The sequence below is a fragment of the Grammomys surdaster genome, unplaced genomic scaffold (genome assembly GCF_004785775.1).
Source record: "Grammomys surdaster isolate TR1022 unplaced genomic scaffold, NIH_TR_1.0 172, whole genome shotgun sequence".
Classification (NCBI taxonomy): domain Eukaryota; kingdom Metazoa; phylum Chordata; class Mammalia; order Rodentia; family Muridae; genus Grammomys; species Grammomys surdaster.
Window position 1 is genome coordinate 5,978,714 of NW_021604620.1, and position 13,503 is coordinate 5,992,216.

Genomic DNA, 13,503 nt, shown 5'->3' on the forward strand with positions numbered 1-13,503 from the left:
AGAGAGAGAGAGAGAGAGAGAGAGAGAGAGAGAGAGAGAGAGAGAGATTTTATTCTCTAATAAGCGAATAAATGTAAGGATCGCTTTGATTTTATTTTTAAGAGATACATAAAGCCACAAAACAATTATTTATGATAGTTAAGTCAACCCCCTTGTTGAGATGGGGCTTGGCTTCCCCATAGAGGTACCCTGCTAAGAATCCCCACTTTTTCCTCCTCTCTTGAGCATCTTCCAAAACGTTGGTTTCATCTTCAGGTCCTGGGTTCATCTGGCTTTTAATGTGTTAACAGATTTTGAAAACGCCTTGAATACACCTTTCTCCTTACTTAACTAGAAACGTTGGCACGTGTGTGTAAATACACATCATACACACACACACACACACACACACACACACACACACACACACACACACACACACACATTTCTCCTTCCCCCACGTCCCCTCGCAGGGCAGGGTCTGTTTTGTTCAGCAATGCCATGCCTCACCTCTGGGAACTTGTCCATTGAAGAGGCAAAGGCAGCTTGGGAGCTTGGGAGCCCCGGTCGGTCGGAGCAGGGCAGGGAGGGCTGGGCCATGCCCCACCCAGGCACTTCACGGACAAGCTGGGGTTCGGTTCCACCCGCGGCTAGGCTGCAGACGCCGCTCACTGTGCTATTCCAGATAGCTAGCGGAGGGGTGGCAGCAGCCTCGTTCTTTCTTTCTTTTTCTTTTTCTTCTTCTTTTTCTTTTTCTTCTTCTTTTTCCTCCCTTGGAGGAAATACTGCAGCCTTCAGGACTGCGTGCCGGCTCCCTGGAGAGGCTCTCTCAGTTCCACCCACTGGCTGGAAGGAGGGGAAGTGAGTGAGAGGGGCAAGGCCAGCCGGAACACACCATGTCACTCTGGGAGCCAGACAGCAGCAACTAAGCCTGCACGGGTTTCTTTTTCTTTTCTTTATTTTTTTTCTTTTTTTCTTTTTCCTTTTTTCCCAATTTTTTCCTTTCCTTTCTTTTTCTTTTTGTCCATTGTTTCTCTCTTTTTTTCTTTTTATTAAAATTTCCTTTTTCCACGGTGGGAAAGAGACACACGAGAGACCGAAAGCTGTACTGCAAGGATTCCGAGTTGTGCTAAAGGATTTTTTTTTCTTTTTTTCTCCTCCTTCGCCTTTACAAGCGCCTGCGATTGACACCACTAGAGACAGGCTGGTTACAGAGCAAACTGCTTCATCCGGACTGGACCGACCGGGCAGCTAGGAGGAACCAGGCAGGCAAGAACTGGGGAAGCAGTCTGGGGGTTTCGCTACGGATCTCAACCCCCATCTGTTTTGGGGGGTTTTGTTTTCTTTTTCCATTTCTCTTTTCTTTGGGTTCTTTTGTTTTGCTTTGCTTTGTTTTTTGGTTGTTTTAAATTCCTCACGGTGTTGGAACTAGTGAGTGCTGGAGTCTCAGAAGCCACAGCAGTCACCCAGACTGCCAGGGACAGTGGATTAAGAGAAAGAAGCTCACTGCTTGGGGCATCATACACCCTGTTATTCAGTTTCCTGCCTCGGAGATAAAGATCCCAGCTACATGGGCAAACGCCTGGATCAGCCACAAATGTACCCCCAGTACACGTACTACTGTCCTCAGTACCTCCAAACCAAGGTATGGCTGGACCCGCGGGCTTCGGAAGGCAGCGTGGTGCCTGGCGCTCCTCCGGAGCAGGGCAATCGGACCCTTCCCTCACCCTAGCCCCCATCCCCTCTGTGGACCTCTTTCAAATTGCTAACAGTGGGGACTGAGTTAACAAGCCAGAGGAAGAAGGGAGAGGAAGCCCGGGAGTGTAGCTTTCTCTTTAAAGACAGGGGACTTTCAATGGAGTGTTCTTTTGTTATTTAGCTGCAGAAATGCTGGTGACATGGTTGAAGTCTTTTGCAGGTGAGCAGGGATTTTTAGAAAGGGGGGTCCCAACAGACATTCTCAGGGGCAGGAATATTGTTTTAGGAGCGTTTCTGCTGCTGCGCTGTTCTTTGTGTGTGAATCTCAGAGACTTAGGTTAGCCCCCCCTTTCCTCCTTACAGAAAACACTCTGGGGTGGGGGCCACCTAAACTTTTCATGGCCTAGTACAGCAGGAAAGAAGAGCGCCAGGAGGTTCCAGGGCACCCCTCAAAGTCTTTCAGAGTTTGTTGAGCATGTTTTGTTTGTTTGTTTGTTTTTGGACTGTATTTTATGTAAAGGATGACTGAGATTCGGGGGGGGGGGCTAAAAGAACTAGAAGCTTAGCATCCATGGTTTTTACTTTTAGACTGGCGCTCACCCCTCACCCCGTCAGTTACCACTAGGAAGTCTGGGTCTGAATTTTCAAAAAGGCATGGAATGTAACTGATAATAATTGGCCTTGAATTGGTTAAAGACTTTGGGCTTTGTGTGAGCATGTGCTTAAGTGATCATTAGGGGCCCGGAGGCAAGCCCACGGAACTGAGCAGGGGACAGTGCCCACCCTGAACTTTTATCCCACAGTTAAGACATGAAAGAGGTGAGGTGAGAAATCCATGCTCCAATCTGTCAATTCGATTGGACTTGATTTGAGGAGGGAGGGGGTACCATGTCGGGTACTCTGATTTCATAATGAATTAACCAGACCCCCTCCATCTTCTTAGTAACTCCACATGCCAGAGCAAGCAGGGCTCATCTGAGCAGTATATACTGTCACTGGGTTCTCTGGCTTGATCAGGGTTTGGTAATTCACGATAAGGTTACCTCCCATTTACTCTGTCTTGTCAGACAAATGCCCATTTGAAGACCAAACTAGACAACAGCTTCTTGGGATTGCTGGTGTTTCTCTTTCCATTTTCCCCCTTTTTTGATTGTGCTATGCTATGCCCTACCCCTCCAAGGTCTGCTCACTTTGCTTTCTGCCTTTGTGCCCACTAAGTTTGGGCAGCCGCTGCTTAAATAGATCAACTCTCTTGCCTGGTGCCCTGAGCATTAACTCTTTGGGCAACTTGGTTGATGACGCTGCCTACTACTTTAAAGAAATGGTCAGGCAAGTTTTAAAAAGAAAACAAATACCCACGGTTGTTTTTCCTCCGTAAAGAGACAAAAGCAATAACCTCCAGGGTTGCCTGAGAAATATCAAGCATTCCAAACCTTTTACTCATTTGGCTAAATTTTTCCAAATGTTTCCCCAAATCATTTGTAATGGTTCTGGTTTTCTAGTGCCATGTACAACCGCAAGAGAAACTTTTGACTGAAGTTTGAGTGAAATGGTTTGGGTTTCTGTTTTGTTTTTCTCCTAGATTGCTTTTAATGTAACAGGGAATCATGAATGCTGAGGAGAGTTAAAGATACAGGGTGCTGGGTGGGTGAGCCACTGTAGGAAAAGGAAGGATGAAGAAAGAAGGGAAGGAGGGAGGAGAGGAGGGAGGGAGGGAGAGACAGAGACAGAGACAGAGACAGAGACAGACAGACATGAGAGTGAGGAAAGACTGCAGTAGTGATTTGAAGTGTTTTGCCTGAGGAAAACTGAGAGGTTTCTCAAGTCTGTTTGGGGTCCCGTGTAGCATTAAGGCCCCATGAACCTGACAGTGTCTCTGGGTCTTGTTACTTTCAAGCCAGCTAAAGCCAGCAGCATCTGCAACATTTTTTACGAAGTTAGCTCACTTAGGTATCCTAAGCTGATATTTGGGTAATCAGATCAGGGCCGGTAGGGAATGAATGCAAAATCAGCTGCTTGGGGTTTCATGGTATCTCATCTTGATGGTTATGCTGTAGAATTCCAGCACGGCAGCGTAGTTGTCAAGGACTGTTTTGGTGCCTCTGGAATGACAGACATTAATGACATCCCAGGAAACTAGAGATGTGAAAGGTTGGATTCTGAAGAAGTATCCGTGTGTTGTTCTATCTGAGCATGTGGGGACTTTCTGACCGACTTTATCCAATACAAGGAAGCCTTGTCTGGAGTATGGATGGCAGGAGAACACAGTTTCTACAGGACCTCTGCCTTTTCCCTACCTACCTATCTCAGAACAGTATTTATAATCAGTTAGAAGAGATGGTGTTACTTTTATATTTGTTTGACTAGCTTAGATTAAATTCATGGAACTCCACTGTTCCAGCATTGATACTTAGTTGCAGCTTAAGTTTGCTGTCACAGTCAGTGAAAACCATGCTCACATATAAAGAATACTTATACTTGATAGAGATAGAATCCTATGGTTGATCAAAGTCACATCACTGGGATATCAGACCTTCAAGAGTTGTTTAAAGTCAAGTGGTTTTTTTTTTCCCAATATACAAGAGGTGTGTGTGTGGCGGGGGGGGGGGGGTGTTGGGGTTGGGATTTTTTTTAAATTTTTAAAAAATAAAAAACAGTTTTCGCAGCATTTTTAAAAAACATAAAACAAACACAAACAACGCCCCCCCCCCCACCAGGGCTCCTGCTTTGTACTTAAATAGTGAAATGTTGAACACAAGTTCTAATTGCTTGCGGGAAAAACAACATGAAATCAGTATTCTAAAACCGGATGCAGGAGCCTTCCACTTCCTCAGATGCGCACTGTAGCTCAGGGATGGTGATATGTCCCACGTTCTTTCTTCTTGTTTCTCATTCCGTGAGAGCCTAACTTTCTACTTTGCTTCAATTAAACAAAATTAGAAGTCAGCTCTTTCTGTTTCATCTGTTAGAAGAATTTTCCAGATGCCTCAAATGCTTTATAGGAGACAAAACGCACATGTAGCCTAGATAATAGAGTAACTGTTACATGGCATTAACTGCACACAATGTCATGTATTTAAATGACCTGGGCCCTTGCCTGTAGCTGTGTGACTGTGCTGCTGGGCTGTGCTCATATCTCTAAGTATTCTCTCTCTCTCTCTCTCCATATATATATATATATATATATATATATATATATATATATATAATTTTTTTTCTGGAGAAGACAATCTGAAGGTCTGAAGGTGAAGGAGGGGCATTGCTTTTGGTCACGGTAGAATAAAAATACCTACTGACATGTTGTAATATTTAAACAAGTGATATGGCTTGCTTTTTAAAAAGTTTTTCAAAGTAAGCTGCTGCTTGGATGGGTACAAAGACCAATCAGCAGCTTTAGAGAAGGGCAATCTGAAAACAGTACATTATCTTCCTGTCAAAATTCAAAATGGCATTGACTCTTGCAACCCCATGTTTTTCAAGTCTTCAGAAAATCCACCTATTGGAGTCGGCTTCTGAGAGTCCAGGTACATTCTCCTGTGACTTTGAGGCACAAAGGGTAGGGATGTTTCTCATCAACAACAACAAAAGCAACAACAACAACAACAACAACAACAACAACAACAACGTAACCAGTCAATAAAGCAGTCCCAAAAAGAAAGCTAGGGAAGGGTGATATGCTTGCTTACTGCATGGTGAACTGGTATTCCTGGATACTGGGGTTGGGAAATGAATATTTGTCTCTTATGTAGTATTTGGAAAACTTTAGTCATGTTCCTCAAACATCAGAAAGAGATTCCAGCTGGTGTCGTCTTTCTTGCTTTAATATAGCCTTCCAGGCTTGCAGGCTTCTCTACCAGCCCAGAAAACAGAACCGTGTTCCCCTCTCTGGTAAGCTTCTTTTTCCAGAACATCTTTAAAAAGGGTTGAGACGAGGAGACCCTTCCTGGGTTCCTCTAGCTAGAGGCATTCATTCAGAGCAGGATCAGGAATGAGAGTGAGTCTCACCCACTGGATATTGACTTCAGCTTCAACTATCATAATTGGCAGTCCAGCCTGCTGCCTCCCACAGAGAGTCTAGCTTTGGTTATGTCATAGAGATGGGTTTGTGCTGTAGAACGAGCCTCTACAGGAGGAATGAAGAGTGGGCAAAGAAAAGGGGCTTCTAGAGGGCAAAGGGACGTTATTACTTGTGGACGTTCGAACTTGTGGACAGTCAGATTCTTCAAAAGCAAAATCACTCCTCACACAGTTGTCATGTAGGCACAGGAATGCAAGCTTCCAGAGGGAGGGAAGGAGGGAGGGAGGGAGGGAGGCTGGGATTTCTTCCTGCTTCCTGCCTGGGCTTTGCACTGATAGCTAGTCTTTGGTAACCTGCCAGTTGTTTGAAAACAGCCCTGAAAACTCCTAAGTTCTGTTTTCCTTTGTAAGCTTGAAACATACAAAACTGGTTTTCTATTGAAAACAAACAAACAAACAAACAAACAACCTTGCAACCATGGAATATTTAACTACAATTCCAAATATTTTCCTTTGCTTAGGGGTGGGGATGAAGGGTAGCCCGGGAATGTGATAAATCTTGTTTGCCTTAGTTTTAAGTGTGCAGAATTTTAATTTGTTTTAAGTAAGAGGAAAAAAAGAAAAGAAAATAGCCACAAGGATTTACTCTGTGCGCTCAGTTCCTCACTCCTGTAGATTTTTAGGCTCAGTGGGTACAGCCTGGTGTAGGTTTTGCTCTCTTGTCTAGATAATGTAGTTTTATCTCCTTAAAATGTCTTTTTCAACAGAGGTCAGATTGTTCAGGAACTTTTTATTTTCTTTGGACTCGGAGCTTAAAGGAACACCAGTTAATCCTCCCTGGAGCACCTCTCTTTCATTTTCTCCCCATTTACAAAAGAAATAACTGAATTATGCAATAGAAGAACTTTTTACAAGAGGGAATAGGCTCTGTTCTGGAGCTGGGGATAGGGACACTTTTCAGGAAGGGACACAAAAGGGGGGGGGTGTAAGTTCATTCCAGGTCTTTTTAGCTTCAGGATTCTGGAAGGATCCGTTTTTATACTACTGTGATTTTTCAGAAATCTCCTTTGATGTTACCATCAGTACTTTGGTGGCGAGAGGTTCAGCCATGATGGTGCCCCTGTTGGACTTGAAGAACATTCATCGTTTCTCTGAAAAGAAACTTTTTTTTTTTTTTGGTGTTGAACTTTTTATTCAGAGTAAATGGTGGGTGTTTGTCCGCATTTGGCTTCAAGTACTAGATTGAAATTGTTTTGTAACAGTCTCATGCACCGCAGCTGTATGTGATTAACTAGTGTAATAGCCAAAGCATGTGAGAAAAGACGTTTTTATGCTATAGTTGTTACAAAGTCAGAGTGCAGATGGGCCTGAGAGAGAGTAACAGGGAGTGGGTCTGTGAGCTGCACTGTGTTCTTCAGGATGTGTGTTACTATTTTTTGCAGTAGTGGGAAAACACTGAACTGTTTTGGCTGTATGTGCTTGAAAAAAATATGCTTTCTGGAAACGGTAGCAAATGAGTACTAACAATTGTTTTAAAAAATATGCCTGTGTAAACTCTAGTGTAGGACACTTACCTAGAGGACACACACCTACTTAATGGGGATGACAGACACGCAAAAGCAAATCCCAGAGTGACTCTCTCCAAACACAAATTCAAAAGCAAATTTCACATTCTTTCTTGATATTATGAATAATATTTTCATATCTTTCTTCTTAATTTTTTGGATACTTTAATCTTTGGAATTCTTGTCAGAAAACCTTCAGGGCATTTACCTCTAAAGAAAATATTGGCATATCATAAGGTTCAATACTTCAGAGATAACAAAATGGGAAAGAGTGTATTTGTTTTGAAAGATAATGGGAACTATGATGTATGGCTTTGCAGGACTATAGCATTCCCATTGACGATGTTAGAAGTTAGAAAACAACACGCAGGGTCATGTGTTTTGACTCTGTTTCTGTACTGATGGTGTTGTAGAGAAGAGCCTGGCTTCTGTGGGCTCTTTATGGTATTTTGGGGTCACGTTGGTTCCCTAGAGGTTATAGATTTGTAGGATTAATAATACTAACACACAAGGCTTGGAAGATGACTCAGTGTACAAGCCTGCCGTTCCATGTTCAGATCCCCAGAGTCCATGGAAAAGCTGGCTGCAGGACCAAGTGTCTGTAATCCCACTGTTCTAAGATAGAGAAGTGAAGACAGCTGACCCTCCAGGAGCTTGCAGGCCAGCTAGCCTAACAAATGCTGTGGCAAAGAGACCCAGTCTTAAAAGAGGTAGAAGGTGAGGAGGGGTTCCCAAGGTTGTTGTCCTCTGACTTCCATGGTCATACTTACAGTCTCACACACTCACGCACAAATAACAATAAAAACAAACAATATATAATAATTAACACATAATAAAAGTATACTATATAAATGTAAGATGTATGGTGAGTAATTGTTTTCAGGGCCCCTGGAAGTGTCTGTAGAATTGGCTATTTGGTTTCAGATTTTAGACTTTAGACATTCAAAAAAGAAACAAAGAAACAAACAGAGCTGACTTTTGCTTTCTTCTAAGTTTCCTTTCCGGTTGATAGCAGCAGCCAATTTGTTCACGAAGATTTTTGCTTGTTTGTTTTCAATTCACATTTATTAGTCATTAAGTACATACTGTTTAGAGTCAGATATATGAATATAGCTTTGCAGTGCGATATTTCAGCCTCTCATACATACCAGTTATGAAGAGGATGGATGTAAATGAAATGGTTCTTTTTTTCATTGGGCAGTCTCTGTTCTACCTGCTGGGGCACTGGTTTGTTGGCCAGTTTCATTTACTTTGACCCCTGCCCACTCTAACGTTTGGAAATCCTCTTTGTAGACAGCTGAGTCTTCTTTGGTGTTCTGCTGGCATTGGGAGGTGACCTGCATTTGACGCTTTTCATGAATTTTTGTTTGGGTCTTTGATGCTTTCCACAGGGTAGTCAAATGCTGCTTTGCAGGGTATAGGAGTTTGACAGATATAGCTGTGCCCTTCACATCTGAATCCCAAACACTGAGAGGAACCCATCCATCACTCAGGAGTGGGTGGAGAGGGGCGGGACAAAACGACAGGCATCATTTAATCATCCCCATGACGGCTGTTTTCTGTGGTGGTTAAAGTTCTCTCTGCTGAGTGGATTCAGTTAGTGCGTATCTGACTGGGCAGTGAGCATGATGTCTTCCACTCTGTAGCTTCTGGTCCATTAGGTGGAGGAGGAGCAGCACCTGAGTATGGGCAAGTTTGGGAACTTGCTGAGCTGCCAGTGAAAACACTAAATACTCCTCGTTCATGAATGGACTTGGTGCTAAAGTGAGTGCAGAAACAGCCACTGAGAGATGAAATTATATTTAGAATGGGCTTTGTATACTGTGCAAATTCCCAAGTCTAACAGGAGCCTTGGAAACGTGGAGAAAATACTACAGTTACTCAGAACATGATATTATAGGGGAGAAAACAGTAATACCTCAAAGACATATCAACCTAGTGAGTAACATTTGAGAATCCTCTCTGGAAATTGGTTTTCTTTTTCTTGCTGGAGACCATTCTTCTCTCCCCACTCCCCAGCTCCAGTAAACTGAATCAATAAGATGAAATATCATAGAATGGCCCATCTTAAATAATTTGCCTTTTAATCTTTGGCAGCACTGTGTTGGTTTTTATATGATTTAACACATGGATTGTTATTTTTCTTTTTATGATTGCATGTTTACATTCTGGGCAGGAGGGAGGGAACACAGCCATTATGGGAAAGCCTTTGCTTCCATCCATGACCTAGCCTATACTCCTGCTAGAGAATTAAGATACTGCACTGGGGCTTGCAGGCAGGATGGCTCAGACTGTAGAAGGGCTGTGCAGGGTTTTAAACTGGGCTACCTGAGTTGAGTGTCCAGATCCCACAGTGGAAGGAGGGAAACAAACTCTGAACCTCCAAAGTTGTCTTCTGACCTGCCTCCACTTAGATACTATGGTCTACACACACCTGCACTTGTACATACAACCCAAACAGACACACAGTAATTATTAAGAATATAAAATGATTCATGCTTCCCTCGAAGTGCTGGCTGTGACTGATCCTTCACTCATCTTACTTTGGCTGACTGTTTCTCCCTGGATAGTGATCATTTGTGGCGTTCAGGGAAGATTCTTCGAGATTTCATCTTCCCATGTTTAAAGGACATGTCTATTTTATTTATGTGAGGATGTGGGATCCTGAGTGAGTCTGTGTGCAAACCATGCGTTTGTGAATAAGGGGGTGAAAAGTTACCAGAACTGGGGTTGCAGATGGTTGAAAGCTGACATGTGCGTTCTGGGAATGAAATCTGGGTGCTCTGCAAGAGCAGCTCTTAACCCCTGATCTCTTTCTAGTTCCCACCTTACTATTTTATATTGACTGTTTGCTTTCTGCCAGGTTAAATCAGTTTTACTGACTAAGGACAATTCAATGTGGAAGAAAATGGAAAACACAGTGGCTACATGAGTATTTTAAACCAGATGAAACATTTTAAATGATTTTTTATATCATATTTGATGGATTTGCTGATGTGTGTAAACTCTTATGCTCCCTGACTTTATTCAGCACCTAAGTAGACGAAAGTGTCCTGAATGTGACTTAAACCAGTGTATTTAAACTTGATCAAATTCCCTTTTCGATGATCAGATAGCTTCCAGTAGATGAATCTAGAGGAATGAATGAGTATGAAGTTTGGGCTGGTTTGAGGCATATCATTTTCTGGCAATTCAGTTTGTCTACTGTATTGATTTAAAATATCAAAAGATTGTTTTCTGTAAAACCAGCCCTTAGAAGCCCTCATATAATATAATTATTAATTTTGATATCTAACTTCTTCTTTAGAATAAGAAAACATCTTTTCTTTGATTTGAAGCTTGTTCTTTTGAGAGTTAAGCCAGTTCACTGTTGATTTTGTTCTAGACTTTTGGCCCCTGGTCTCTTGCCTGATGCAAAGCATACCAGTTCCTGCTTATTTCTTAACTTGAAAATATTGCATTTTTAATATAAACTATGGGATTCTGAAAAGAACATTCTAATATTATCCCTCAGCATTGAAAGAGATTTTGGTCACTTTGCTTCTGAAACACTTTGGCTTCAAACAAGCTTACCCGGTCTATTCACTTTTGTACATTTGAGCTCTCCATTTGGATATCATATTCTTGTAAAGTTTAAAAAATAGTTATGGGCAAACTGTTTTGAGGCACCAAGATTGTCACACTAAATGGGATGATAAGTAGAAGCACCAAGGTTTATGTTTGCTTTACAGTTCCTCTTTAGGAGTTTCTTGTGTCACACATTATTTTTGTGGGTAGCCTTTGTAGGCTTAGATATCTCTCTAAACCTATTTTATTTAGGGTTCTTGAACGCTTCAACCTCCCTTCTGGCCAACTGACCAGAGGTAAGGGAAAAGAAGGTTTATAGGAAAAAGGTGTTGTGGACCTGTTTAGAAATAGTTCTTCGGGTCAATTCCACTCTTTGTTGTCAGGGTACCAGCAGTTCAGTTCAATAGCAAAGGCCAAACAGGAATCAGTAGCAGCAGCTCAAGCCAGCAAAAACCACAAGGCTCCACAGAATCATTATGAGTCAACGACTACCACATGAAGTTCTTTGACATGTTTCTCTCTACACAGTGAAGACCAGTGAAGAAGTGAGACCAGCAAAGCATTGCAGGGTCAGCAAAGCCCAGCGAATACCAGGGATGTGTTTCATGGCGTTGCAATGCAAGATCAACCTCTCACTGTTTATGGGGTTCCATTTATACTCCTTCGAAACAGCATGTGCCCTGTCAAGCATCTGCTCCAGAAAAAAACAAAAACATCACATGCTCTCTCATGTGTCTGCTTCACCAAAACATCCTTTCTCAAGACACCTTCCAGAAAAACAACACCTGGTACAACCGAGTTTCCAAAGAAACCAGACATTTCCACTTCAGGCCTTAGCTTCCATTTTGCTGTAGCCTTTGGGCTTTCAAGAGATTTCTATTGGAAAATGTCATTGACAGTCTTTGGTTGAGTGAAGTGGACACACTGGGTTGACTTTTGTCAGTGAGAAACAAGTGCAAGGTCCAGGTCTTAGTGCCAAGTTCATTAAATTCATTTTTGCTTGTTGGAGTTGTCTGTCAGAGACAGATCTGAGTGGAACTGGGTTTCCTCAGGCTGACAGCTTGTAGTATAGGTAGGAATCAATGCCATGATAATTTTGCTATTGGATGATTTTTCTAGATTCTTCTCAGAGTAGCATCACGTGTCAGAATTACTAGTTGCTTCTGTCCCAACAGTTTCCATGGTTTCGGCACCTTGGGGGAAGTTCTCTTGGCATGCAGAATCCATGTGCCTACTAAAGAACATGTATGTACACGTGTATACATTTCAACCACATCCATCATTGCTTTCACAGAGCAGTCAAGGCCCCAGAGAGCCTGTCTCTCTGCTGCTTCTGCAACACTAAGAAGACTGCTTCCTTCCGTTCTTCAGAGAACTCCTTTCATTCTTTTTCTCAAGCAAGAGGGAGTGGATCTCATTCTGTACCAATTCTCAGTCTTCCCTCCTCAGCCTCCTATGGTGGACTGATGGAATTCTAGGTGCGTGTCACTTTGCCTGTTCATTTTCAGCATCTGATCTCAATACTGTGTAATATCAACACCCCAAGCAAATGTGACCATGTCCTCCCATTGTAGTCAGGCAAAGCTCTTCTCCCTTCATCCTTTCTTTTTCCCTCTTCTCTTTTTCTTTAATCATCATTTCTCCCTCTGTTTTCTTTCTCTCCCCCTCTTTCCTCTCCCTTCCTTCCTCCCTTCCTCCCTTCCTCCCTTCCTCCCTTCCTTCCTTCCTTCCTTCCTTCCTTCCTTCCTTCCTTCCTTCCTCTCTTCCTCCTTTCCTTCTTTCCTTCCTTCCTGTCTTCCTTTCTTCTCTCTCTAGATCTGTGACTATGTTCACATCTGTATATTTCACTTCTTCCCCTACTTCTGGTGGAAAAGTTCTTCCATAACCATCCCATGTATATTACAACTTCTTTTGTCATTGCTACAGCAAAACACCTAAGGAAAGAAAAAGAAATGTTTGTTTTAGCTCACTGTTGGAGAAGAGAGACAGCTCACCATGACCAGGAAAGATGATGGGCCATGTCACAGTCAGGACCAAGAGAAAAGTCAGAAAGAGACAGGGTGAAGATAGTTTAGGAAGGCCAAAGTGGGCTCCCTGAGATGGTATCACAGTGGGTATCTAGACAGTATCCATAGGGGAAGGAGAAAGGGGGACGCCCTAGGAGCCTACAGAATACCCAATCCTGTGGCTAGTTGCATCCAAAGGGATAAAGCTGTTATTTTCCCTTTCTTGACAGTTTGCTATTGTCCTTTTCTATCATTCAGTTGTTTTATAGTGGAGGGGAATGAACCCCCCCTAAATAATTGCTGACTGTCCCCATTTTAAAGGGACAGGAAGTAGAGTCTGGCTATAAAACGTCAAGGCCCACTCACCAGTGATCTATTTCCTCTATAGTAACTCTCTGCCTCTTAGAAGTTCCATAAACTTCTCCAACAGGGCCACCAGCTGGGGACCAAGTATTCAAATACATGAGCTCATGGGGGACATTTCACTTTAAACTTTGACTCCTAATTACTTATGTTATTTTTGTGTATAGTGTGTGTGTGTGTGTGTGTGTGTTCATGAGTGCATGTGTGTGGTGTTATACCAAGTAGCACAACTCTCCTTCTACTCGGGGTTCCCAGTACCGAGCTCAGGTCTGCAGGCTTGGAGGGCAAGCACTTTTGTCTGCTGACCC

General features: G+C 42.7%; 1 protein-coding gene across 3 annotated transcripts in view; it reads left to right on the forward strand.

The window, feature by feature from the left end:
* The first annotated feature begins 1,044 nt into the window (after positions 1-1,044).
* Positions 1,045-13,503, forward strand: part of Rbms3 (RNA binding motif single stranded interacting protein 3) — a 656,597-nt gene continuing 644,138 nt past the window's right edge. For all 3 annotated transcript variants that reach the window (XM_028767340.1, XM_028767342.1, XM_028767343.1), the window contains exon 1: positions 1,045-1,624. In XM_028767340.1, the coding sequence (XP_028623173.1) occupies positions 1,550-1,624 (75 nt within the window). In that variant the 5' untranslated portion in view covers positions 1,045-1,549. The remainder of the gene's footprint in view (positions 1,625-13,503) is intronic.